This window comes from Struthio camelus, chromosome 14, assembly GCF_040807025.1.
Source record: "Struthio camelus isolate bStrCam1 chromosome 14, bStrCam1.hap1, whole genome shotgun sequence".
Classification (NCBI taxonomy): domain Eukaryota; kingdom Metazoa; phylum Chordata; class Aves; order Struthioniformes; family Struthionidae; genus Struthio; species Struthio camelus.
Window position 1 is genome coordinate 17,465,446 of NC_090955.1, and position 27,054 is coordinate 17,492,499.

Below are 27,054 nucleotides of genomic sequence, written 5' to 3' on the forward strand. Positions count from 1 at the left end.
TTGTTGTAGAATGGAAAAGCTTGACTTCTGAGGCTGTAGTTACAAACTTTACAAAAAAGTGGATTGACACTCTTCTGCTGACACCGCTTTCTGCAAACTTCATGTTTCCTCTCCCCCGAAATGGGTAGAAAGCGGCAAGAAGAAAGCTTGATCTTGATATTTCCCCCTCACCCTTCCCTACAAGGAGTCTGAAACTGCCAGAATATTTTTCATGCTGGGATGAAAGATGTATTTAGGAGGGGGAGGATTATTAGTATTTAATAAACAAATAGTAGGTTATTAATAGTGTACTTAAAACTGAAACTTCAACAAGTAAAGTGGCATTTCAGCAAAAGGCAACAGGCCCTATCAGGCCTAGTTCAGTATATTTCAAATAAGGGGTTATATGCTAATTTCCAGGAATGTTCATTTTGTTCAACAGATTATACCCTTTTACTTTCACAGGGGTAGGAGGGGGGCTTCCCTATCACTTACAGGGAAGGGTACTGCTTTTGTAGTACCTCAGAGCTTCAAAAACATAACCATAAAAGGTTTCAAGGAGATTTGCATTCTCTTTCCTGCTGGTTGACTTGACCTTATTGTGCCAGATTGAGTTAACAAGATTGCAGGCCATCCATTTATATTTTGGTGGCTTATCTTTCAAAGGAAAACTACATTACTCTTCGTAGGCTTTGTAATCACCGACCTTCACTTCTCACGTTCTCTCGCTCACTGTGCTCTGAGGTTGTGCCAGGTATATTTTCAATGCAGATATAGTTGCAGATACTCTTGAGCAAACTCTCACAGCAGCTATTGTGTCTCTGAAGGAACGTGTTCCTTTTCCGCTATCTGATATAATGGAGACAGTAGGCATTACTTTAAAAAGATTTAATCCTGATTCTGCACAGGGCATGCTCAGTGTACAGATTTGCATTTAGCAGTAGCTTTTTCTTTTGACTTATTTTCCCAGCTCAGCAAAGGTGCTTGATTTAAAGCATTTAAAAACAAAAACTTACTTTTTAAAAAGAATCCCAGAGCTTTCTGGAGTGAGAAAGTTTGATAGAAGTGGTCAAACTGGTAACTTTGGAAGGAATTAGTTTGGGCGAGGTTGAGTCAAGATGATGACTGTTTATGAAAGGAGAGCTTTCCAGAAATAGGATTAAAATCCCAGGTTTTTTTGTTTGGTTGTTTCAAGGTTTTCCAACATTCACGCCTGTGTGAAACTTTATTACATGCTGACATATAGATTGTACTCTTGTATTTTGAGACTAGTTGATAGGCTTGTTCTACCCTGTTTCATACAACTGGACCTAAACTTGCTTCTGAGGTACAGGCAGTAAGCTAGAGGTGGGAAGAAGATCTCAGAGTTTTGGGGGGGGAATACTGCTTTGTATTTACTCCTTCACTGCCATTTGAGTGTAACCTGCACGAGGCAAAGCATGGAGGAAGAGCCATTAGCCATTCATCTACGTGAGAAGGTAGTTTCATTGCTATGATTCTTTAGAAAATACAAGTAAACTTTAAAAAGATAAGAAACTTCTTAAGGGGCGATAAGAAAAATACTGTGAAATATTTTTGCAGAAATCTTTGTGCAACGTTTCTGTGAAATGGATACACTCCTTGAAAATGCTTTGCTTTGAGACCAGTGAGTAATATGTTTAACGGAAGGTGTTCTGTTTTAAAAACTTTCAAACCAACTAGTTGAGAGCAGAAAGTTTCTGAAGACTCAAGCCTTCACTTCACCTACGAGGCAGCGCATGCATGAATGTCTGGAATTTGCCCTTTAACTGCAGTACTTATTTATCCTGATATAGCTATGCTGACACTTTTCTAAATCTCAGCAAAGTATTCTGGTTCTTTTATCTTGCCCTTTCTCATCCCTACTTTTGGAGTTGAGTTTAGACAAGTCCTAAGTCAGGACTGTATGACCGTGTGGGGTGCTAGAACAAAATGTTCTCTGAGGGTATTGCCATAGAAACATTTGCACGGTATTGAGCTGCTTCATCCAAGCCAGCACATGCTGCAGCTGTTAGACATTTTCTCACAGGGTGCGGATTGGCCTTCACAGTCCGAGTTACGCTTGCAGGTGAATGCTTGTCTACAAACAGCGAGAAAGCTGTATTGCCTAGTAAGAAGCTGGTTAAATAAGTGCCTTGTGGGTATGATTGTATGGTTAAAAGCTTTGAAAGTAATTTTCCTGGGCAAAATTAAATTTTAAAAGCCAACTCTAATCTTTCTTCAAATAAACACAGCTAAACTCTAGTGAGATAAAATTGGCATGGCTGCAGGAAAATTGAGGAATTCCTAGGACTTGCACTCTTTTCCTCAAAAATGACAACAGAGTAACATATGAATATCTATTTACTCAACAGTCTATAAAATACAGTTATTCCAGCATCCGAACTGGACTGAGTAAAGCGAGTGCCTGACTGACTGACACTGTGCGTGATTGTTGTGATGGCACCGCTCGGCTCTCCCGTCAGCTATTAGTTCCACCGCGTGAGCGTTCTCAAGTGACGTGCCAGCTCCAAAGCTCTACGCTGTTCACAATGCTTGTTTTTTCTTAACATATTTGATTAATACAGGCTTAAAAAAGAGGAGATTACAGGCTGGTTTGTGCTTATGTCAAGAGGATAAGCTTTAGTGCATTGCATAGCCATGTATATCTTGTGAACTGCATATGGATTAGGAGTGGAAATGTATGCTGCCTTTACTTTTGTAAATGAAATGCACAAGGTACACATCCTTTTTTTTGCATACGTTAACCATCTTTTCAGCTTTCTGATACTCAAGGCGGTAAAAGTGGTGAGTGAACAGTAGGCCCCAAAGGCCGGAGGAAAAGAGATGTAGAGCTGCAGTAAGTGGAATGACTGTAGGGCAGTTAGAGAAGAAAACAGCTTGCTTTTCCCAGAGTTTTGAGGGGAAAGTAAGGGGTAGCTGTATGGGTAGCTCCTTACAGACTCACTGCAGAGATGTGTGGTGTGAGCCAGCTCTCTTCTGCAGTGTCTTTGTGGTGTTTTATAATGGTAGATCTGATTCTAATTTACAATTGGTTTATAATTGATTTTTGTTGAATAACATGGCATGAATTGACTAAATAAGGGAAAAACTGCGTGTTAGGAAGTAGAGAGTAAAAAATTTATTTTATTCAGTCTATGGTATAATGCATATGCTCTTTGTATAATATGTGTTTGGGTGTCCACATATTTTTACTGTAAAACTGTCTAAATATGACAGTTTTGCAGAGGTGTTTACTGTAGGCAAACTTTGTGAGAAATGGACCAGTGCTGTCTGGATTAGAGCTAAATTGTACAGACCATTTGATAGTTTGACTTGTATAAACCTTGTAGCAAATGAAAACTTGTGTAACTTGGGTCAGCTATGTGTTAGGTTTTTATTCAGGCAGAACAAAATGTTTTTATATGTTGGGAGTGCATTCTTCTTTACTGCTTTTTGCAAGATGTTTATTCCAGATAGTATTTTGAAATCATGTTCTTCCTTTCCTGTTACAGAGTGGTGGAACAAGAAGCTCAGAGATCTCGGCAAGTTTGCCATGACAGAAAAAGCCCCAGCAGAACCAATGGCTGCAATGAAAACAGGCCCATTGACATCCTGGAAATGCTTAGTAAAGCCAAGGATGAATACGAACGAGTAAGGAATTTTTTTTTTCCTAAAACATTATGAACAAATAGAAATGCTATTGGTACTTCTGAATAAGGGGCCTCATATCGCAGAATCACAGAACGGTTGGGGTTGGAAGGGACCTCCGGAGATCATCTAGTCCAACCCCCCTGCTCAAGCAGGGTCACCTAGAGCATATTGCCCAGGATCACATCCAGACGGCTTTTGAATATCTTCCAGGGAAGGAGACTCCACTACCTCTCTGGGCAACCTGTGCCAGGGCTCTGTCACCCTCACAGTGAAGAAGTTTTTCCTCAGCTTCAGATGGAACTTCCTGGGTTTCGGTTTCTGCCCATTGCCTCTTGTCCTGTTGCAGGGCACCACGGAGAAGAGGCTGGCCTCATGCGCTCAGCACCCTCCCTTCAGATACTTGTACACATTGAGATCGCCTCTCAGTCTTCTCTTCTCCAGGCTGAACAGGCCCAGCTCTTGCAGTCTTTCTTCCTAGGAGAGGTGCTCCAGCCCTCTAATCATCTTGGTAGCCCTCCGCTGGACTCTCTCCAGGAGTGCCATGTCTCTCTTGTACTGGGGAGCCCAGAACTGGACACAGTACCCCAGGGGAGGCCTCCGCAGGGCTGAGGAGAGGGGCAGGATCACCTCCCTCGACCTGCTGGCAACACTGCCTAATGCACCCCAGGAGACCCTTGGCCTTCTTGGCCACAAGGGCACACTGCTGGCTCATGTTTAACTTGTTGTCCACCAGCACTCCCAGGTCCTTCTCTGCAGAGCTACTTTCCAGCAGGTCAGCCCCCAGCCTGTACTGGTGCATGGGGTTATTCCTGCCTAGGTGCAGGACCCTGCACTTGCCTTTGTTGAACTTCAGGAGGTTCCTCTCTGCCCAGCTCTCCAGCCTGTCCAGGTCCCTCTGAATGGCAGCACAGCCTTCTGGTGTGTTAGCCTCTCCCCCCAGTTTAGTATCATCAGCAAACTTGCTGGGGATGCACTCTGTCCCTTCCTCCAGGTCATTGATGAATAAGTTGAACAAGACTGGGGTCTGCTAAAATGGCATGCCCTTTGATTTCTGAGGAGGGGTAATCATTCTTGCGTATGTGGATGTCTTGTGCAGTAGACTCTAACCAGAGATTGCAAAGTAGCACTTCTAATCCAAAATTTAGTAGGCACATATGTTCATATGTTCAAATTGCTTCCTCTTTGGGGGAAAATACAGTTTTGAAGACGGATACCTGGAGATGCAAACACAACAAAATAAAACATTTTCCTGAAACAGTTGCATTAGCTGCTTAATTTCAGTTCTCATCTACTGTCCTGTTCATTGCCAGAAGGAAACATGGGCATTTATATGTAACACTGTAGACCACTGGATATGCCTGGTTTTGTGATCTTGAAGTTGCATTTGGTAAATATTCCTTATAGTAGCTGACTTTTTTTTTTCCCCCCCCCCTCTGTACCAAAAGTCACTGGGAGAGATCTTTGATTATGGCATGAATCATAATAGAATATTAATTGTAGTTGGATGCTGAAATGTTTTAAGGCATTAAATAATGCAGCAGAAACTTTTAACTGTCCCATGTCCATGATACAAATGCAATTACTTTGGAGTGAGGGGCAGGGAACATGGGGGGGGGGGGGGGGAATCATATTTTAAAGTGAGTGTGAGATTTGCATGATGCATGCCCTCATAAACTGTATTTCTGTATTTCTTAGTTAATTGGGTAGCTCTTTGTCAACCTCTTTGGTTATCTTTCATTGTTAAGAAAGCCTGTCTGGAGACTGGTTCTTAACACATCAGCTGTGTTTGGTTTAAATAGTGGACATTCTCTGCTATTGTTTCAGTAGCTTTGTTTTCGAAGTGATGCCTTGCTCCTTCCCTCAAGTAAACTGTACTAGGAGGAAGTCTCTTTGATTTCAGGAAAGACATGTTGAATGGGTTCTGTGATCCAGGTTGAAAATGTAGCTTAATAGACCCATTTTACAAAGTTAAGATCTCTGCTGCTATGAGAATTTTGTTTCTGGGAATTGCAAGTAAAAATTACACCCAGTGTTGCCTATCTTTTCTTAGACTCGAAGTCTTCTAGAGTTAGAGGTAGATTTAGTCATTCACTATATCTGTAGACTCTATAAAGCATATTTTTCATTGCTGTAATCTAAGTATAGTAATTTCCTTCTGTTCCTTAGTGTACTACTCCTGTCCCTATCTACTATACATCTATCCTTTAAATTAATTGATTTCAGAATGGTGATTCTGGTATCATTTGCCAGCACTAAGTTCACAAGTTTACGTAATTTGTTATTAGCTTCTGAAAATTGTTAATTCTTTTTGAGAATGTTTTAAATACAGATACAAAAATAACCTGCTTCTAACTCTTTGAGTATTGCCGCTGCTGGAGGTGAGCGTATCTTTGTAAGAAGACTAGCATTGTGAAAGTAGCAGCTTTTGTGAGGGTATGGAAGGAAATGTCAAAACCTGAATGACTCATCTGTCAATGTTATATCAATTGAGAAGCACTTCAAGAAATAGAAAGCTTACAAAGAGCACAAGAACTCACTGTTGTGATAGTGCCCTGTTAGGAGTGTGAGGTCTCTCTCCCTTTTTGTTCTTGCAATATCAGCTGATAGGTGTTTCCAACAGGTGGTTCTTAAAAATGACTCGAAGGCTATTCCAGTGCTTCCTCTCTCTTAATTTTCCATTTGTGTTTTTGTGTGTGTGTGTTTGTTTTGTTTTAATGAGAGAGAGCTGAAGACCTTTTGCTGGGAACAGAGTTCCCAAGCATCATGAATGAAGCTCTGTAGACAACTAAAATACTGATCAACAAACAACGTGGTGTGCAGATTTCATGGTGGACAGACAGTCTGCAATGGCTATCGTATGGTCCGAAAATACACAGGGCATGGACTACAGTAGAGCTACTGTGTAATTGACTATTTGCTTCTCGGTGCTTCTAGAACACTAATAAAACTTGAACAACTATTTCAGTGTTTTGATTTTCTCCCTCCTTTGTGTTTAAGCTATAAAATGAATCAGCTAAACATAATTCCATAGCCTCTTGTGGTTGTAGTGATGTAGAAGTAGCCAGATAAAAAGGATTGAGCAGTGCTGGTTACACTTCAGAAGCTTCTCAGAACTTTCTGTTGAGCACCTCTGCTTTGGCAACAAACCTCAGGCCCGTTAACTTGGGAACTTCTTGCAGCCAGACATTTTCTACGTCAGTGTTAATGGGATTAAATAAACATACTTATTGTGAAGATAGTTGGTTTCTTGAGAGACCTTTCCTATCTTAATTTTCAAAAACTATTTTGTGCCAATTTTCAAAAATTATTTTGTGCCTTCAAGTAATTATGCATAAATATGTATTGAGGAGCAGAAAGTACTTATCTGCCTGGTATATTCCAGATGGATCATACAGTAATCCTTGTGTGCAGCCCACATGAGATTGGCGGAGTGTCAGCATGAGAAGGGGGCACGGAGAGTGAAAGAGAGATTTATGGAGGTCTGAGTGATTTAATCTAGGACTCTAAATCAGCTTAATCCTTCAAGTACTTGCTACATCAAGTCCATATGTGAAAATGAATGAATTCCAAGGGGTTTTTGTTTGTTTTTTAAATGAAGCAAATGGATTCTTTTTATAGTGGGTTTTTCTTGTATGTGCTCCAGTGTGAGAACAGAAACATATTGCAGCTTCAGTGAAAAGAAAAAACGTCCTTTGTCTGGCTTTTGTAATCATGTGGTAGTCCAGCATCTCAGGCCTTAGGTGTTTTTTACCTTCAAGTTGGCTTGCTAAAAAAGGGAAAGAGGAGAAGTTGCTCCTTTCTTCTGTCCCGTAATTGATAACATGTAGTCTTGATTTTGTATTTATTGTTTTCAGTTGGAAAACACAATTGTTTTCAATTAGAAATTGAAAATGACACAATAACAAAGTTCAAATTGTGTCGAATTTACTGGTTAAAAAAGTGTAAACCATATTTTGCTGCTATCATTTAAGTGACCTGAGTAGTCGTCGTGTATTGTGCTGATGTTCAGGTATATCATAATGCATAAGGCATAGTTTATCTATTTAATGCTAGGACGAGTTTGTTCAGTGCTTCAAACTCTAATACAATTTTTATTTTTATTGATGCTTACATTTATTTAAAGGTGAAGGTCAAATTAAACTGCAAACATCACCCTCCGTCACTGCCACTCTCTTGCCTGTGTTCTGCCTTTTGCCAAAAAAACAACTTGACACCTTATGAAATTGCATGCATGTGGTTAAGTAACTCTGGCAGAAATAAGTTTGTGACAAGCTCCCTTTGCTGTTACTTAGAGTAGTCTCTAACAGGATTTTTCTAAGTTGTTTCTAGTTTGGGTTCTTGATTTTAATGAAGCATTGCAAATTTCTTTGTTAGTAGCTAATGAAGAAAAAGATGCGAGAAATCTGTCTCTTCCTTCTTAGTGAAAAATTATGAAACAAGTTTTCTTAGTGTTTTGGTAGTAAAGAGTAAAAGCATTATGAGCACACACCTGATGGTGGATGTCTTGGTATGATTTTAATTCCTAAAGTTTGTGAATTCCCCAGTGTCTCTGAAAAATCAGTACATCTTCTATATTTCAGTTGAAGTACCACATAACAGAATTGTAGTGGTGGCTAAACATAGGCTAGAAAACTTATGTATTTGTAATAATTTATTTGTGTTTTTTTTTTTTTTTTTTAGAATCAGGTCAGCGACTTGAGTATTGTATCAAGTTCTGGAATGCAACAAAATGCAAATCCCCCAAAGCCAGACAGCACAGAGGCCTCAGAACAAGCAACTTCATTACAAATGCAAGATCAGGTATGTTTCATCCAAACTTAAATAAGGTGCTATATCTTCATCAGTACTTTGTTTTGGGGCCAGAACATCTCCTTTTTTTTGTTGTTGTTGTTTTGTTTTTTCTCTCAAGAATGCCTGCAAATATTGTATCCTAAAATTATTATGCTTCAACTCGAAAAAGAAGTCAATGTATTTGGAGGTTTAACTTCAGTGTAAAATGTGTATTTGTGTCCGGTTCCATCTCTTGTGTCTGTGCTTGTCTAAGATCACTTAGTATGTTCTTTGTTTTGGCTTTAGATAAACTAGTGGGTTGGTTTGTTTGTTTTTAAATGATAACTTAGACAAAATTTAGGCTCCTAAAAATATGAGGCTTTGTCTGTGCTATGGTGAATACTCAAGCTTGTTTAAATGAGCTGATTTAGATTCTTAGAAGTCAGTCTACAGTGGTGTAGAGCCCTGTGCAGAATGACTTATTGTGAGGAAGCGAGGGAAAACAACCTTTACCGCCTCTGCGGACTGAATATGGCATCAGTTAACTGTATAGTGTGTTCCAGCCTCTCACATATGAATTCAAGCCCTGCTTTCTCATGTCTCAGCCAGTTATTTCAAAAGTGCTTCTGTGCTGCCTTCAAAGGTATAGCTGCAGTCTTGCTAACTTAAATTAGCAGTGAATTGCTATACCAGATATGGAAAGCACTTCAGGCATGGCAGCACTGAATTCTCTTCAGCATAACTGATTGTGTGTTTTCCTAGCTTCTGGCACAGCTCTATAGCTAGTTTGTATTTATTTTCTTGTTTTATTTCTTTTTTTAGAAATCTTCCTTTACTCTGCAGTAAGCAATAATCTTCTACAATTTCTCAGTGATGATGTGATATGATAATTCTAGTGCGTTGTAGATCTGTTCCAAATAGCGCTCAATTAGCATGCGTCCAGATAGCGACACATTCTAAAGCCTGGTGTTATTCCTGTAATTAAAGATTAAACCACAGTAAAAACACTAGAGAAAACGTTCATGTGTGTTACAACTTCTGCTTCACTTACATGTTGTCTTTGAAACGAAATGTTTAGTAGCATGGCTGGAGTGGTTGGAATATAGGCAGTGCTAGTTCAGTAACTGGCACTGTTTTCCTAGTAAGCACCTATGCATAAGGAATGTGTAGCTTCATACAAGACTTTTTAAAGATTCATTTAAAAAAAAAAAAAAAAAAACCTTAATGGTTGCTGTAATTAGATTCCCTGCAAACACATAAGCAATTTGTGCCTGCTTACAGTGCCACCTAGTGGAGACAAAATTCACTATTGGTTCACCTCAAAAAATACGCCCCAGGAGAGAGCTGGTAATGCTTGCCTCGAAGCCCTTGCCGTAGCTTAACTGCTGCGTTTTGCAAGCAATAAACCACAATATCTGAAAAGTGAGCTGCCCCATGAAAATTTATACCCCCATGTACTCAGTAGTTCTAAACAAATACTGGCTTTGTAGGAGCAGTAAATACGATAATAATATCTGCAGAGATACTGGAGGAAAAAAAATTAGTAACATAAAAGTGATAACAGTGCACTTCTGTAAAGCTAGCTACCTGGATTCAAATATAGCACAAATGAGTTTGATTGTTCTTAATCACACTTTCTTAATAATAGCATGTGGACAACTGGAAGAACAACAGGGGAAACGCTCCATTTCAGCTCTAAAATGTATATATCTTTTTAATATTAGTCAAAACAGATGGCCAGTGAATTAAAACCAATAGTGTACATATGATAGATACCATGAGTTTCTGAAACCCTCTCCAAAACATAGCATTCACGTGTTAGTTAAGTAACTTCATATTTCATGGCAAAATATAAGAGATTTGGGAATAAAAACAAACATCTATGTGTCCAGTGACAATCTGAAGTTTAATTTTTGTATCTTGGCAGTTCAGAAAGCAAATTGGTTGTATCATGAAATGCTTTTGCACTAATGATCAGCAAAGCTGGGTAGCTTCTAGAACACTGAGGTTAAACTTCAGTGCCAGCTTGAATTCATCCCTCTCAATATATCTGAAGTGATTTCTGGAGAAATCTTCTCTGCAGCCATCTGCTCCTGTCAAGTAAGATGATCATGTTGCCTTGTTGCCCTACTGAGAAGGGTCTCCATACCACAGTGAGTTGATGACATGTTTGAAATATGTCTCAGCTAGAGATGGAACAGGTGAAAGACATATCTTATGTTTAAGGATGGGAATAAACTTAAACAATGTTTGAGGCTATATTTCCATGTAAAGGGACTAATCTGACTTGGATCAGAATATGGTAGGATTCTTCTTCACTTCTTGAAGATTGTGGTGTATTATTAAAGAAAAGCTAGTGAATTTGTCATACTGAGGCGAAAAACTCGGTTCAAAATGAGATGGGACAGTCATTTTTCTCTTACCATAATCTTTGTAGATGAAGGACAGGTCTCCAGGACAGTAAGATCAGTGGAGAAAACTAAGAACAATCTTCTAAGAAGAATTCCTAATATAGTAACAAGATTTACCGACTACAGAATGTCTACCTGCAAAATGAAGTTGTCTGATAATAATCTCGCTAGCAATGAATAATAGCAATGGCAGTACAAGTTAGTAACCTGGGCAGAAGTCAGTAAGGTTTTTCTGGTTTTGTTTTTTTTTTTTCCCCTTCAAATTTTTCTGTTAGACTGTTCGTATAGTACCTGTGCTGCCATACTTTCACTGCTGTTCTCTGTGTTACTGAAAATAGCTAGTGTGGCAATGTCATGGTGAAATAGTTGTCATTGTAAAATAGCATCTCTGTTTCAGCCATACCATCAGAACGCACTGCAGCTATGCTGCAGGCCGCTTTGTCTTCTGAGCAGAATGTTGTTTTTCAGTCCAGCTGCTTTACACAATTTCTGGTCCTGTGCAACCTAAAAAACCAGGAAAATTTTGAGCTAAGGGTATTAGTAGCTGTTTCTTTTCTCTTTAGCGAAACACGCTTTAAATGATTTCATCTAAAATATCTCCTGTATAACAGACTGGCTTGGAATAATGTTTGTGTGTCAGGGTAGAACTGACTGGCTGTGTTATAAGGGATTAACTAGGACACTTGTCATTACTCTGCAGAAGAAGGGCGATATTTTTTCTCCAAAAGGATATACAGAAGCCTGTGATTCATTAGCTGTGTCGATTTTAATGCATCTGAATAATTACTTAACAGATCTCAAACATACTGTTTCAAAGGTGTGCTGCATTACCTCTTCAACAGCTGAAATGCAAGGAGATCTGACCAATCCTACTTTTTTTTTTTTTTTTTTCCCCCCTCTCGATCTGCTCTTGGAGATGCTGCTGTTACTTTTTTATTTTCTTTTAAAAGATAAACTGAGAACAAGTAATTTGTCTTTGTTTTCTTTATTGTGTGTCACCTCAACTGCATTGCTGGGACTTCTGCTTTCTCTTACACTGCAAAGAATCTTGGTTTTTTTCAGATTCTTCTAAAATGATGAAAGTGTTCTTTGTTTAGTGAACTTCTATTTTGATAGCTGTCTTGTGGAAAACAGTCTACTCGTACTAATTTTGGAGAACAAAACCAAAGCTACACTAAAAATCTTACTTGACAGCTCTTCTTTCATGCTAAATTTGTATTGTTTTTTAACATAGTGATTGCTGTTTAAAGTCAATAAAGCAAAATAATTAATAATCTAAACTCCTTAAAATCAGATTTTTTTTTTTTCCCCCAACAATTTCAGTGCAGTAGGCTGATGTGTATTTTGGGAGAGGCTTGCGGATGGGGAAAGCTATGTGCGCACGCAAACACACCCCTCCTTGAAGTTTATATGCTTGGGTTTATAGTGATTAGTTTACCTTTTGAAATGTCTATTGCGTTGTGAATGAAAAAGATGAAGAAAGCTATCTAAGCGTGTGTTGCTGGATCGACTATGTAAGCGTGTACTGTCGGGTTTCTCTGTTTCTCTCTTTCCACCCATCGTTTAGGCCACTTGATCATTCCTAATCCTTCCAATTTTATGTAAGTTTTGTTTGATACTACTGAGAATTGGGGAAGGATCCTCTTTCCTTCCCCTGATGCTCCCGAAATGCCTTATGTACTTTAGGGATGGTCAATGGCAGGTGTCATTGTATGACAAGCCTATAGCTTTCTACTACTTTTTTTTTTGGCTATCAGATACTGCCCTGCCCGTAGAAGGCTGTAGGGACTTCACAGCACTCTTTCCCTTTTCTCTCTGTCATGGCTGCATCCAGCCGTCAAGATAGTGACGTGCTCCTGGTATTGCTGTGGGTTCCTTTTAGTCTTATCTGATGCTGGGGGGAGGAATTAAATACTTTCCTTCCCTCCCGTCCTCCCTGCAAGTGAGGTATCATATCCAAATGGATGGGATGTAAACATGTATTGCAGTGACACTTCATTGGACCACCATCTTTATTACGACTTTAACAGATAGACTTGGGGGAGTTTGGAATACAGAAATAATGCACATTGAGGAGAGAAATGTGCAATTTTGAGAAAGAGTCATGTGACAACTGATGAGTCACCTTCATCAAGGTTAGTATGAAGCTGTGATTCTGAAACACAGATGACTGAAAACTTAGTTATCTCAAATAGCTCTATTTAGATACGTCTTGTATTTATGATGTAGTTCATCTTTGCACTTTAACTGAGTCACTGATATTAGTCAAATGACTAACCAGGCACTGTAAATTACAATATTGAAGCTGAGTAAATTGCTCTAAGTGCTGGTCTTTTACTTCCTCCATGACTGTTTTATATGTAAAAATATTTTAGCACATTGTTGGAAAAAATAGGGGTTTTTTTGGCTCAATAGATGCCGTTAATGTGAGTACAGAATTCAGTGACAAAATCAACTTTACTTCAGCTGAACATTTGGTTACGTTTTCAGCAAAATAACTTTTCTGTGCTTGCCAAGTGAAGTTCAAAAAAGTTTCCCCAATAGCCAAGGCTTTCTAAAATTACCCTTCCTGAAACCTCTGAAATTGCCTACCTACAGATCTTCAGTGGCGCTCCATAACTGAACGTCAGTGCGTCGTTCAGCATGTGCTATACTGTGATGCCCGATTTCCTAAATCCTCATTATTTTTTTTTTGTGTAATTAGTCTCTATAGACAGAGTGTTTCTTGTAAATGAAATAAGGTTAAAAATTCCTGGAAACAGGACACTCTTGATATCCAAACTGCATTTTACTGCTTAATATAAACAAACAAAACCAAAAAAACAGCTTGTTAGTTTTGAAAGCTGTAATAGGCTATGTGAGAGGCACAAAGGTATAGGATATTTCTGTACTGACTCTGCAAACTCCTTTTTCCCTTCTTTTTAGCCATTTCAGTCAAGGCAAAAGCATCTGACTTTGGAAGAATTGTTTGGAACTTCTGTACCAAAGGAACAAGCAGCAGTTCCGTATCCCACTCCAGAGCGGATGGAGACGTCGCAGCCTGACACCTCTGCCAGAGAGCAGCGCAATTTGCTCTTGCCTTTTTCCTTTGACCAGTCAACAGTAATACATCAACCATTAGGGAAATCAGAAAGTCCCGGGGTTAAAACCAGTACCAGTGCTCTGAATCAGCAGGAATGTTTAACACCTATGCTAATACCTCCAGCTTCAGTTTCCCAGTCTGATGTAAAAAACATTTCAAATTATTCAGTTCATTTAAGCCCTGTTCTTAATTCAGCCTCGACAATGGAAGCTGCCCCTGCTCAGATGCTTCCTGGCCTAAAACAAAACAACAGCATAATGCAAGTTATGCAGCAAGCTGCCAAGCAGATATCCCCACTAGTGAATCAGCTGCCATCTGAGGTGAACCACGCGCCACAAAATCTAATGGCTGGCCAAAGCCAGTTTGTACCACCCTTGACATCAACAAATGCAGGAACTGTCTCAAATACATCCCATACAAGTGTTGATCTTCTTCAGAAACTCAGGTTGACCCCACAACATGACCAAATGCAACAGCAGGCTCTCACTAAGACTTCCTTAACACCAAACACCTCTGCCTCGGTTGGCCAACTTGCAACACCAGAAAGCTTCAAAGAATCACACAGTAAACCATCAACCTTGAACAGCAAGATAATCTCTCCACTTCAGGTATTCTGTGGATTTCTGTATGTTTATATTGCTTTAAAGTGTTTTTAGGCTACGAATATTTTCCCTTAATAACGTGGTTTTTATATATTAGCTTTTTAAAAATAACTAAGGACTTGTAATGTGTGATATGTTGACTGAATTAAGTTAAAAATCTAATGAATTTGGACTTCTGTCACTAGCATTTGTTATGAGTGACAGATCTGTCTGTAGAGGAAAGGTTTTCAAGCTGCTGCTGTTAGTGGATGAGTATATCATAAGGAATTCACCAGTGCTAGCGTCATTAAAAACTCTATTAATAAAGACTGATGAGCTGAGAAGTGACTGAAGACTGCAGACTGATCGGTGTTACAAGAGTTGACGTTGTTGAGGTCTAGTCAGTGTTCTCTGAAGGTACTGAATTAAGGCTTTCGTGTTTTCAGTTACCTTGCTTTGCATGTTTCATACTGCTTCAGTACTGACCCCTTCTGTTGGGGATAGGTGTGAGCTACGTTGAGATATGTTAATTCTTCAGTAAAATGGATCATAAACTGATTTATCTTGTCTAGTCAGCCACCTTGATTTTTTTTTATCCTGGTCTCACTTTCAAAGCACCTTTTAGAATCTCCTCAAAGAAACAGAAAGCTTATATCCATTAATATAAGCTAAAGCAATAAACTTGTTTTGAGAGGCTAGCTGAAAATGTCCGTGCTACTCTGTAAGGTTACTGTGTGTGACTCTGTGTTGTAAGTTATTTTCCATCAATTGATGGTGCTCTGTTGTATTGCTGGGTCCCTGTCTAGTAAAGGTACTCATGGGTTTAGGCTGCTAGATGAAGATGTATATTTTATATATATTCTATATATTTTTTTCTTCTTCAGAGGAAGTAACTTTCTCTATAGTCCACATCTAAAGTTATCCAAAATACAGCACTGAGGCAGCCGTCTTCACCTACTGTTTAAGTATTTCACGTTCTGAGCAGTATTGTTCTTCCTTGTACTGCTAAATGTTGGTACAGATTTGACACTGAAGATAGCGACATCCTTGAGCTTTTAGAAAAGCTGACTGGGTTTAATCCAGAACTGCCCTTGACTGAATCTGCTTGATAACATTGAAAATTATTTCATTATAAGCCAGTCTTATACCCTTTTGGGGGTCCAGTGTGTGTGCATATTTTCTTTACACGAAACTCTCCTTAGTCCAAATATGTTCTCGCTCACTAGCAAAAGACCTCCCAACTCCTATGTAACTATGTCTTAAGGATTTGATCTTGTCATTGTTTCATTTCATAAAACTTATTTGATTTCTGTCACTGGGAGTGATCAGTTCCTTGTGGAATTTTTTTCACTGCAGTTCAGGTAAACTAAGTATTGTCTGTTGTGGAGGTTATCGCTTAAAACCTCTGACCTTGCTGCCAAGAGGTATGCTGAAAGGCTATATAATAAGCCTTTCCAAGAATGCCAGAGGAGTTTATTAAAGTCCCTTCTCTGTGTGTGTTTTGCTTTCTATTATTTTATAATCCTAAAAATATAATATAATCTTAAAATCTGACCTTTGGTATCTGGATGGTGTTCATAATATAAAATATATATAAAATTCTAGCAAGACCAGAGTATCTAATTTCAATAGAGATGATTAGATAAACTTATAGGAAAAATTAGTAAATGTACTTTTCCCATGTTTACCAAGTTTATTATAAGGTACCGGAATCTTTATTTTGTAGCACTTGTTTTATTCTCATTTTAACTATAATAGTCTCCTATATAGTCTCCAGAATTGTTTTGCTATTGTTTTATGGGTTTCCTGTAGTATTGGAAACATAAAACACTTCAAATCCTTCTTCTTTTCCACCTTCCTGTGGATTGCATCAGTTTGACAAAATGGAACAAACTACAGCTAAACATCTGTTGATAACTTGCATTTTTGCACTTTTATAAAAACAGATACTGCCACTGAAAATGTGCATGCAAACTTATGACTGATGTTTTCTTTTTAACTTAGACTGCACAACAAAACAAGGAATCAGAACCGTTTTCACAGCCGAAGAGTTTACCTAAAGCAAGTCAGGTAAGTGAATAAATGTTTTGGCAAATTTTGGAGGATTGGGAGAGGATGGGAGATCGCTCCTTTTTTTTTTTTTTTTTGTTCTGTTTTTGTTTCAAAACTGTAGTAATCAGCTGGCATCTCAAATAGCTGTACTGTCACCTCTGATCACATTTAAATTGCTGTTATGGTATAGAAACAAGCTTTACTGAGGGGAAAAAATTTCTGTAGACAACTATGAATGAGTAAACTCTTTTGTGTTGTACAGTAACTTACTGTAGATAGTAATGCAGAAATGAGATTATGTTTTGGATCTACAATCTTGTATTGAGTTAGCACCACTTGAATTGTGTTTTTTATCTGGTAAATAAGCAGTAATAATGCTATAATACTGTAGTAGGGTCTAATAGCTTTGGCCCAGCTAGTACCTTAAGCACCCTAGAGGCATAAAGTGCAATATTTAACTTGCTATGTCATTCTGGTTTTTTTTGAGAGACCTTATATTTTGTGGAAAAGAGACCAAATTAATAATGCAAAGGGTAGAGCAAGAAAACGATAACAAGAGCTTTTGTTACTGCAAAACCTTCTAGTAGCTATTTCTAGGGATCTAGATAAAATTTAACATTATTACAACTTCCCATGAATAACAGATCAAAATAAGGTGAATGTTAAATTACAACCAAAATTTTAAATAATCGATAATAGTCAAGTCTTGAATTTTTTTTTTTATGTACTTTAGTTCTACTTTCCCTTTACCTACCTCCTCCTTTGAAGAAGGATACACAGTTTTGATTAGAATAAGTTCAATTTGCCAGTTCTACTATTGTTGATGTTACTGTGTTGTGTTAACTTCAGCTGACTTGGCAATTTGTTTGTTTGTCTTCTGAAGATTTTTAATTTTCCAAGGGAAACTTTTTCGGCTGATATATCAAACACAGTATTTACTTCACTTTCTCCTGAGTGAGGTTCTTCTGTTTGTTTTTTCCACTGCCCTCCCTTCTCCATGTTGGTTATTGTGGAATGAGCAAGATGTACCATTATCATATTGAATAATTACAGTTATCTGGAGATCTTAGAGTTGCTCAAAGCTGATGTCTCTCTTTCACTTCCATTTTATGCAAAAACAGCGTTCTATATGTTTGGACCTTATGCTTAAAAGGAAAGGTATTAATGGCAGGGTGTGGATTTCTGTAAAGAAATGGGCACAGACCTGCAGAGGACCAAAGCAGAAAGATGGTCTTCAGAATATTCCTCAAAAAAAAAAAAGGGAAAAACTTATTAGTAGAAATATTTCAGAGTACCCCAATACTTTCATTACAATTCATCAGTCACTTTAAATATCTTTGAAGCACTGAGATACTTTAATTCAAATTAAAAATGTGGTGGAGGGGCAGGGGAGAGTGGAGAAGTGAAAAATAGAAGTCTGACTCCCCTTTCTGTAAGCTGCTAAGAGAAAAAAAAAAAGAAAACAGCCATAGGCTCATTTCGTTACTTCTGGGGGAAAAGCTCATCTCTTATTCTATGTGGTATGTATCAAATTCTGGAGGGTAGCAATGACATGGAGAAGAATGAATCTGCGTACAAAAATATTATAGGCTGTTACCTTCTTCAGCTCTTAACATGTGAATTATTGTTGATGTTAATTTTTATAGGTAGATATTTCTTCAGTATATGCAATTATTTCTTTAATATCTAGCTGACTTACTGTAATACTGGCTACACTTTTTTTTCCTTTAAACACTCATTTCTCCAGCCTTTTGTACCTGCATTCATTCTCACTGGACACAGTGTTTACTAGTCTCTTGTTTTTTACAGGTTGTACCTCCGCAGTTTGTTACAACCACGACTACAGTAACTCCTTCAATCCTCTTGTCTCCTAGTGTTTTTCAGCAGTCTGCTACAAAAACTACTGAAGTGGAGAACAAAGCCCATTCTTCTTCTCCTTTAACACTTGCAACAACAGAAATTCAGACTATACCTCCTACTGTTCTCAGTAGGTCTCAGCTTCAGGAAGCGCTCATACATCTAATAAAGGTCCTGTCTTTTCAGAACTCAGTATCTGAGGGATGGGTTTCAAAGTACAGCAGACAGTACTGAGAGATGCTGTATCCTTATAACTCCTTTTGGCTTGAAACATTACAAAAATCGGTCCTTTCTTTTGGAAGGTGTAGATTATTCCATGCCATCAGTGTAGTATGGCGTATGGCGTGGCTTACTTCTGTTTTAAGTCTTTTGGTTATGAGACAGAGGGCTTGGAAGGACAGAGTTCCACATCACATGTTCTTTTACATCCATGTAAATTTGTGGGCATCTGAAGAAAAAGTTACGTTAGTAGAAGGCCCTGATATTGGGTGGCATGTGAGGAGGAGGGTATTGTTTTGTTGTTTCTTTTGTAACTGTTCCTGCTGCTTAAGTTGAAAGTAACTGTTGTTTTCAAATGATCTTTAACTGAAGTGTTTGTCTTTGAAATGGAAACTGCAAGAATTCTAGTGGCTAGAAAGTTCAGCTGAACTAGATTCATAGGTTTGGAAGTATCCATATGATCATTTTGACCTCTGATGTCATGTCATGAAATTGTAATGACTGACAAGCAGCTTCATGTTAAGGATTTTGGGCAGCTAGGTGGCTAGTTCCCTTGTCTTAACCCTTAGATGTTAGACGCTGTATTAGGACTTCTTATGCACAACTTAAATAGAATTAAATTATACGTTTTTTAACTAATGTTTCTGTTTTGTTTTTTTCTTTTCCTGCAGAATGATTCCCGTTTTCTCAGCACTATTCATGAAGTCTACTTGCAAGTCCTAACTAAGAATACAGACAACATCAAGCTATAATCGAAGTTAAATCTACTTGGAATATGTCCACTTTAGAAACAATTATGCCTCATATATAAAACTAATATTTTTTTAAAAGAATATTTAGTTTTCAACGTCTTGAATTTGAACCTGTTAGGAAAGACTATTCCTTAAATACTTATGAAAGTAATGTTCTCAGAAGTGATCTAGGTTTCCACTGTGATCATCACCAGCAAACCTTTGTTTTTATTGGGGAGGGGAGTTAAGTTATGTATGAGCTCTCATTAGCATTAAGTGAAAGTGCAAATGTTTGCTCTGGCTTTCATTCCAAGCTGTCTTTGCTTTTCAAGAGTTACAGAATCAATACTACTTAAACCAGCAAATACATAATACAGTACACTACACCACACCAGAAAAACAAAATTCAGTTGTGTGAACCTAGGCCTGGTTTTAAGGACTAAGCGAAAGTAGGAGAGGGTAATGTCTTGTGATTAAGTTGGCAGGTGTGGGGAAGAGAGTTTTGGAAATCAGGCTTTTGGAGCTAGATTTTTAACACAGGGATTAAAAATATGATTTGGCTCAGTATGTGATCAGTAAACAGTCTTTAGCTAATGCACGTGAATTTCTTTTAAATACTCCTTTAACTTTACTTGTTTCTGCATTTCTGACATTGAACAGCTATCCAAGTGAGTAAGGCCGTTTTATCTAAAAAGGGAGAATTTGAAATATGCAAAATCCTCAGTGTGATTGTATCATCTTTAAGCAGCAGTGTAATTTTGTTGAATGCTGAAGTTCTTTTGTTTTGCCTTTATAGTTGGAAGACCTCTGGAAGCCCATCTTCTTGTTCAGTGATGTTCAATATAATAATTGAAATATTTTGTTTCCCTTTAGCTTAAGGATGGACCAGTGTTATAGTTGGGTTTCATTCCTCATTTATATTTGAACTGCAGTGTTGAAAACTATGCAGATGGGGAACAAATGCATGCTCTTTTGTTGCCCTCTCCCCAAATTGCTTCTTCATACTTCATAGTGTGAATTTTATCTAATTAAAATGCTACAGTTTCTTATATGTGATTTAGTAATTCACTATTCGCTAATGTAAGAATTTAACCTCATACTTTCCTGTTTGAAATCAAAACATTTCTAATGATATTTTCCTGTGCTGCTGTGTTGGTTTACCCACTTCTCTGTGGCATGCGAAGGAGTGAATAAGACTTTAATGTAGGTCTCAATTTTTCCAGCAATAGTCGTTTTAAAGGATGCTTTTCCAGTAGCAAAGTTTTGGCTTATTGAGTGAAAAGATAATTTATAGTAAGTTATGATGCACTGCTTCCCCCCACCCTCAGCACTATTGAAATATGAAGAAAAAAGTTGTTTGGCTCCTGGCAAAAAAAATATTTATGTATATCCTAAGGATTAGTTAATGTTGACATAGTCAAGGTGCACAGCCATTTCATTGGAAACTAGTAATTAAGCTTTAATTGTGACTTGTTCACAAATCAATATGTTTTAGCTGTATCAAATGTTTGTTTTATGTATTTGATCTATTTTAGTTTTTTTCATAGCTTTTTAGTGGAAAATATATTTTGTTTAGCACTACCTGCCTTCTGTAAAGCTCTTCTCAGCCCTTGAGTTCAATGTTTCAAGTTAAAATACATAGTATTTTGTTAGAAAAATGTGCAAAATTCAGGGAAAGATGCTAATGTAATGCACATCTACCAAGAAATATATTGGCTTTAATAGTAGCATTTGAATTCAGCAATATATACTGTGTGAGCCTTGTTAAGGAAGATAGGAGCTTCCTACATAAATTCTAGCGATGTACTTCTGTGTGTATGCATAAACAGTGAAATTCAATTTAGGTTTAAGGTCTACACTTTCTTTTTGTGTGTGAAAAACTTAGTAAGGAAAAGAGGACAAACAAGTGAGCAGTTCCTATGGGGGGGTGGGATTGATAGCCTAAACCAAATATAGAGTTGTTTTTTCCTCTGGATTTAGCAAAGACTAAGTCCATAATTTCTTGCTTTTTACGAATAGTTTTCAGTTTCTTCAAAGGAAGATTTGATATAAGTTTCCAAGAATAGAAATATTGGAAGCTGATAGCAAATATTTGTACTGTTTGCTAAATAGTCTCATTCTTAATGTCGTATCCAAAGATCCGTACAAGTGATAGGAAGGGGTTGTAGTTTGAGTTCCTAACTCATATACAATTGATAAAAAATAATACTGTTTGAAGTAGTCATGCTATTATGAGAGTTTAACTCTGCTCTGAATATCTTGCATTTATTTGTTTCCAACTGTCCAGGAACCTCCATGAGCAGCTGGCAGATCCTTACTTTGCTTTGTTTTTGTAGTGTGCTAATAGCAATACATTGTGAGTTTAAATTTTTTCTAGCTTTCAGAATAAATTCAAATAGATGCAGAGTGAAATAATAGTTACTAGGCAGGCATTCTTACTACAAACAAACCCATTCATCTTGAATGCCTACATGTTTATTCTGACTTCCATATATGTAGCCAATAGACACTGGAAAGAACAGAGGTGTCCTGTAATAACACACTGGAGAGTTAGTCTGCAGTATATGACAAGTGCCAGATAAACCTCTTTAATTAAGAATTGCATTGTAAAACACAAGTTCAACTGCAGTGTAAAACTTGAGCTTAAATGTAGAATGTGTTGTTTGGCAACTTTTTTTTCCTAATCATTTTAACTTTCTGTATAAATCTAAAATTATCAGCTTGTCTCAGTGCTTGATTTGTGTTAGCTGCATGTAGTGATCACTAATGCATAGCAAGTTACCGTGCGTCATCACAGCAACTTCTTGTGACCGTTTTCAAATGATTTTTATTTCAGTAAAACTGCTGGCTTAATGAGATTTTACCCATTATTTCTGAGAACGAAAAGATTGGTTCATACTATATTCCCAAAATGAATTGTATTATCTAAGCATGTGTATTGTGGCCAGTGTTAAGTCACTTTAAACAAAAAATAGAAAATGAAAGTAAAAATTTAGATTTAATCAAAGACAGTTTTAAAACCTATAGCTGCTGATTTGTTCAGGAAAATCAAGATTTTCAGTTTTGTAGTTAGAAGTTATCTGATGTTATTTAATAATGCAAAGTTTATATGAAAGGTGCCTAACAGCTATTAATTTAGAAGCAGTATATCTTTTCAAATTAAACAAGATTTGCAGAACGATTGAGTGAAATTTAAGAAAGTGATTCGTCTTAATTTCACAAAAAGTAAATGCTTAACAGTCTGTGTATACCTACTCAATATTTAAACACTTGCTGCTGAATGTATCTCAATTTTACTTGCATTTCTAATTGCTTCATTTTGGTATATTTCTGAAAACCCTTATGCTATGCATAGTCACTGATGTAATTCCTGAAAAACTATCAGAAACAGACTTTAATTTGGGACTTCTTTTAAAAAGTGTGCTAAACAAATCAGCCCCCTTTTTGCCAGCTATTTGGGTTGCATAAGCATATCTTAACAGGAGGAATGTGTGCAATATATTTCACCTCAGTTTTGTCTGACATCGTTACAAGAATGTTAAGATGCAATATCTCCCTTTCACTTCAAGTTAGAAGAATTGCAGTATCTTTAATTTGGTCTATTTATTTTTTTTATCTGTTCAGTGTATGGGCACATGGTTAGGTTTTTATGTGTGTGTTATTGTTTTTTGTTGCTTTTTTTGAAGTATATTATGTGTTTTTAGCGATGTCTGAGTTTTACCAGTTTTGTGGATGCACAAATTATTACCCATTTGCATGTTCTTTAAATATGAAGACCATAGGGAGGGGAAGCTTCAGGAAAATTGTCTGGAAATCTGAAATGAGAATAATTTTAGGTCAATAAATGTAGATACTGCATCATTAACGTTTTTGGTATGGTATAGATTTTATAGCACCTATGTATGTTTGCAAATATTAAGTTATTGCATAAATGTTTAAGAATGAGCATTTTTCATCCAAAATTTTGTATGTTTGCAAATATATTTTTGTAATAAAACTTCAAAACAAATGTTTCAGCACCTCCTAAAATCTTCCAATGTTTCCTTTTGTTTCTAGAGCTAGTAGCCTGCCAGAAGGGTACGTTCAAATTTTATTTAGGGCTAATATCTTGCAGATGAGAAATCCAATCTCTTCAGTTAATACTAGGGGCAAAAAATAATTGCGTTTATTCTCTAAAGAAAACACAGCGTGCCCACTTGAAGGATGGTTAGGAACAGTAACTGTCACTTTTAACAGCCTCTGGTTATCCTCTAATTTCTGTAGGCAGGCTTGCATTTTGAATTTGATAAACTGGCTAATTTCCTTTCACTTTTAAGAAATGCAGCTTGCAGGTTCACCGTTTTATAAGTACAGCTAAAGCTGTTTTTTAGTGCCTGTCATTAACAGTCCTGTTTTTTAATGATATCCCCTCTCATCCATCTAGTACATGGCATGTGATACTCAGTGATTCCAGTGTTGGTCTTTAAACATAGATTTTGGAAACTGGAGTTAACTGTTTTCTTATCATGTGAAGTGCTATCATGCAACTCTTCTATGCAAACCCCATAAAGTAAAATGGGGGACTGAGAAATAGGAAAACCAAAGCAGAAGTTCTGTTTTTAGTTTAACTGAGGTTTACCCTCCTGAAGTAGTAGAGCAGTTAATAGACCTGTAATTGAAATATAACCGTGAACTGCAAAGCTTGTCCTCGTCAGTTATACAAGCATGTTTCACTTCCCTTTAGAATCTTTTTTCACATGAGGCTCTTGAAGAGGTTCAAAAGCATTGGGAAAGAGGGCAGTGAGAAGATTCTTTTTATCACTTGCTGCATTTATTCAGAGAGTGCCTTTAATAAAATAAAAGGTAAAGGGCTGGTGATTAGAAGATTCCTGAGAAGTGAGCAAGGGAAGGAAGAGCGGAAGAGTGCAAGTAAATGTGAAAGGGAATATTATAAAGAGACAAGTATCACCTGTGAAGATGTTCCTTGAAGCACAGACCAGTTTAAGTGTAAGTAACAACTTTGTTTGTGTACTGCTGCATATCTTCTCTAGATATTCTGAAAGCTCAAATGAGGCTTGCCTCTAGGAATCCAAAGTTATTTCAGAGTGTATTCATAACCAGACTGGGTAGGGCCTGATTTCCCTAGCCTAATACTTTAGGTAGCAATATATAATTTACCAGATCTGCTTTCAGCCTCCAGGTAACCTGAAGCAGCGTATTAGAGCTGCCTGGCTCATAGCAGTATCTCATTGTATCTTTGCTTTATGGCCTCACGTTACAGTTTAAAAATTGCTACCTAGAACAAGACTGCTCATACTCAACTGCCCTTTTTATTTCATTGTAAATAAACCTTTAGGAAACTTTTCTATCATAACCTATTCCTTAAAATTCAAAAGGCACCATTGTACAAAACCAGCCTCAGGAAACATAACCACAAAGGAATAAGCTTCCCTTATAGGCTGACTGAAATGAAAGCACTTGCCCTTAAGCTTTGCTTGGAGGCGTGTAGGTATGTGATGTAAATGCACAACTTGTGTTTCTTTTTTCCTTATTTATGAGTCAAGAAGCTTTGAGAGTATCTACCGGAGCAAAGATCTCCCAGACTGTCTCGTGTATGCAGAGCTTTTCCACATGCTCTTAATTTAGAGAGCATGTGGCTTGCACATCCTGCTTTACTTCTCGTGGCCCATAAGAGGGATGGGGAGGGCTTAGCAGGTTATCCAGTTGGACTCTATGTAGACTAAGTTTTATGAGTAATGTTGAGTGCCTTCTCTAGTTCACTTTTTAAGCATCAAATAAAATAGCTTCTATTCTCTGGGAACACAGTTTTCCCTTCCAACAAAGTCACTGTAAAGGAAGTTTGTGGTATCTTAGCACAAGAACTGGGATACAGGAGTGAAATAAGTTTACTGGAATCAGATGTTTATGCAATCTGTTGGGGTTTACAGCAAGCCCTGCTCCTAGTGTAATCTCTTAAGATGGAGGATACAAGGCATCCGTTATAAAAAGAGACCTTGGCTTTTGGATGATCATGAAATGTTTCTGCCACAGCAGATGCCCTTACTGAAACCCAAAAGCCAGGTTAGAAGCACACGTAGTACGTTGGAAATAAACATACGCGAGTGTCCTGTAAGTAGGAGGCCAACTCTTTAACAAAATTGGTAGGATAAAAGATGTATGTGAAAGTAATACAGATGCATACTACACATCATGACTGAGCTTGGGCACGTGATGTAGCTCAATCTGTAGCTTTTTAGATAAGATAGAAAAAAAAACCTGATTTTACTTCTACACCTGTTCCCATGCAGTACTTTTCACTCTCTTTCTTGCTATTCTTTATGCTTATGGTGCACAGAAATCAGAGAATGGTATTTTATTCTGTGAACCCTTCAAATTCATTAGCAGCTAAATAACGTTACTACTGAAAACCAGTTGAATGATCTGTTTCATGTATTACTGAAGTCACTTTTTGCACATGTGGAGGGGTGTGCTGGTGATGTGTAATGGTTTATGTAACTAGAGAATGCTTTGTCATAAATCCATCTTATCTGCTCCTGACAGTTCCCTTCTTGAAGGGCTTCTAATGTAGCTGTTCTTTTAAGGGCAAGAATAGTCAAAACCCTGTCAAGTTGCAGAGATCAAGCTGGAGAAATTTTCTTTCTACTTCTTTCTTGATGTACATATTACAAAGCAAATAAATCCCAGTTTATCTGGCCATTATAGCACTCTTATTGTGTTCCTTTTAATTTTACAGGACCTAGGAAAGTGCTGCTCTCTGAGACATTCCTCTCTGAACAAATTATCAATAATAACTTTATTTTATTTGACTAAATTCCATTTTTTGAATGCAGTCATTCTTTCAAATAGAGTTTAAAGTGACTAACTTCTCAGCTGGTTCGAGGAGTAAATGGTAGGGAAGTTGAATTATTAAGAATCAAACAGAGAATGCAAACATAATGAATTTTCTTTTAGAGATTTGCACGCTGTAGAGCATTTATATATTCAGTAGGTTGTTTAATTATAGATGCAGTAAGTGTCTTTTAAACTCCTACATAAATATTTCATATATATATATATATATATATATATATATATATATAAAGGATAACATGGAAAAAATAGGGGACAAGTGAAAATTCAGTTCGATCATAAACTACCACAAACAAGATTATTGTTAATAATATTAGTACTAGCAATTGTATAAATTAACCTAATTCAAATATCCCCAAACACTGCTGTATTAGCAATACAGACTTCCATTTAAATCTTGTAATTTTGTTGGCTCTCTAGCAGAAGTGCTTCCCTAAATTGCCTCAGATACATTGTGAGCAATTACCAAACCTAGTCATAGTGAATTACTTCTACCTATACAAGAGATGCTTTTTTTCATATGATAGGCTACATAGAGATAAAAGACCTTTTTAATATAAAATTTATATCAAATTATTAGATCTGTTTAGTTTAATCCAAAAACCTCTTCACTTGTCATAAAGTTGCTGTAATGTGTTCTGATTTGTTTTCCACAAAGCATTTTTTAGTAAATGGCATAATAGTTAAAGGCAATATAAAATTTATTATAACTTCTAAATTATTGTTAGCCAGCATTTCTTTGGCTGCCTGTAAACTGAAAGTGGTTTATTCAACTATGAAGTTGCTCTTCCCCCCCCCCCCCGCTTTTTTTTTTCTAGATTAATTTATCAGCCATATCTGAGGATAAGGTTATAGCTGAGTAGAACTGCCTA

General features: G+C 37.2%; 1 protein-coding gene across 4 annotated transcripts in view; it reads left to right on the top strand.

Annotated features, from left to right (window-relative positions):
• Nucleotides 1-23,359, top strand: part of DCP1A (decapping mRNA 1A) — a 41,100-nt gene extending 17,741 nt beyond the window's left edge. The window contains exons 5-10 of one of the 4 annotated variants that reach the window (XR_011134446.1): nucleotides 3,492-3,630; nucleotides 8,311-8,430; nucleotides 13,737-14,501; nucleotides 16,479-16,544; nucleotides 18,401-18,554; nucleotides 19,274-23,334. Coding sequence is in view for 2 of the 4 variants with exons in the window: in XM_068907047.1 (XP_068763148.1) it covers nucleotides 3,492-3,630; nucleotides 8,311-8,430; nucleotides 13,737-14,501; nucleotides 16,479-16,544; nucleotides 18,336-18,554; nucleotides 19,274-19,354 (1,390 nt within the window). In the remaining 2 variants the exon portion in view is untranslated. Of the gene's footprint in view, nucleotides 1-3,491; nucleotides 3,631-8,310; nucleotides 8,431-13,736; nucleotides 14,502-16,478; nucleotides 16,545-18,335; nucleotides 18,555-19,273 lie in introns of all 4 variants that reach the window. The other 3 variants (XR_011134447.1, XM_068907047.1, XM_068907048.1) reach the window with 3 other exon arrangements.
• The last annotated feature ends 3,695 nt before the right edge of the window (nucleotides 23,360-27,054 follow it).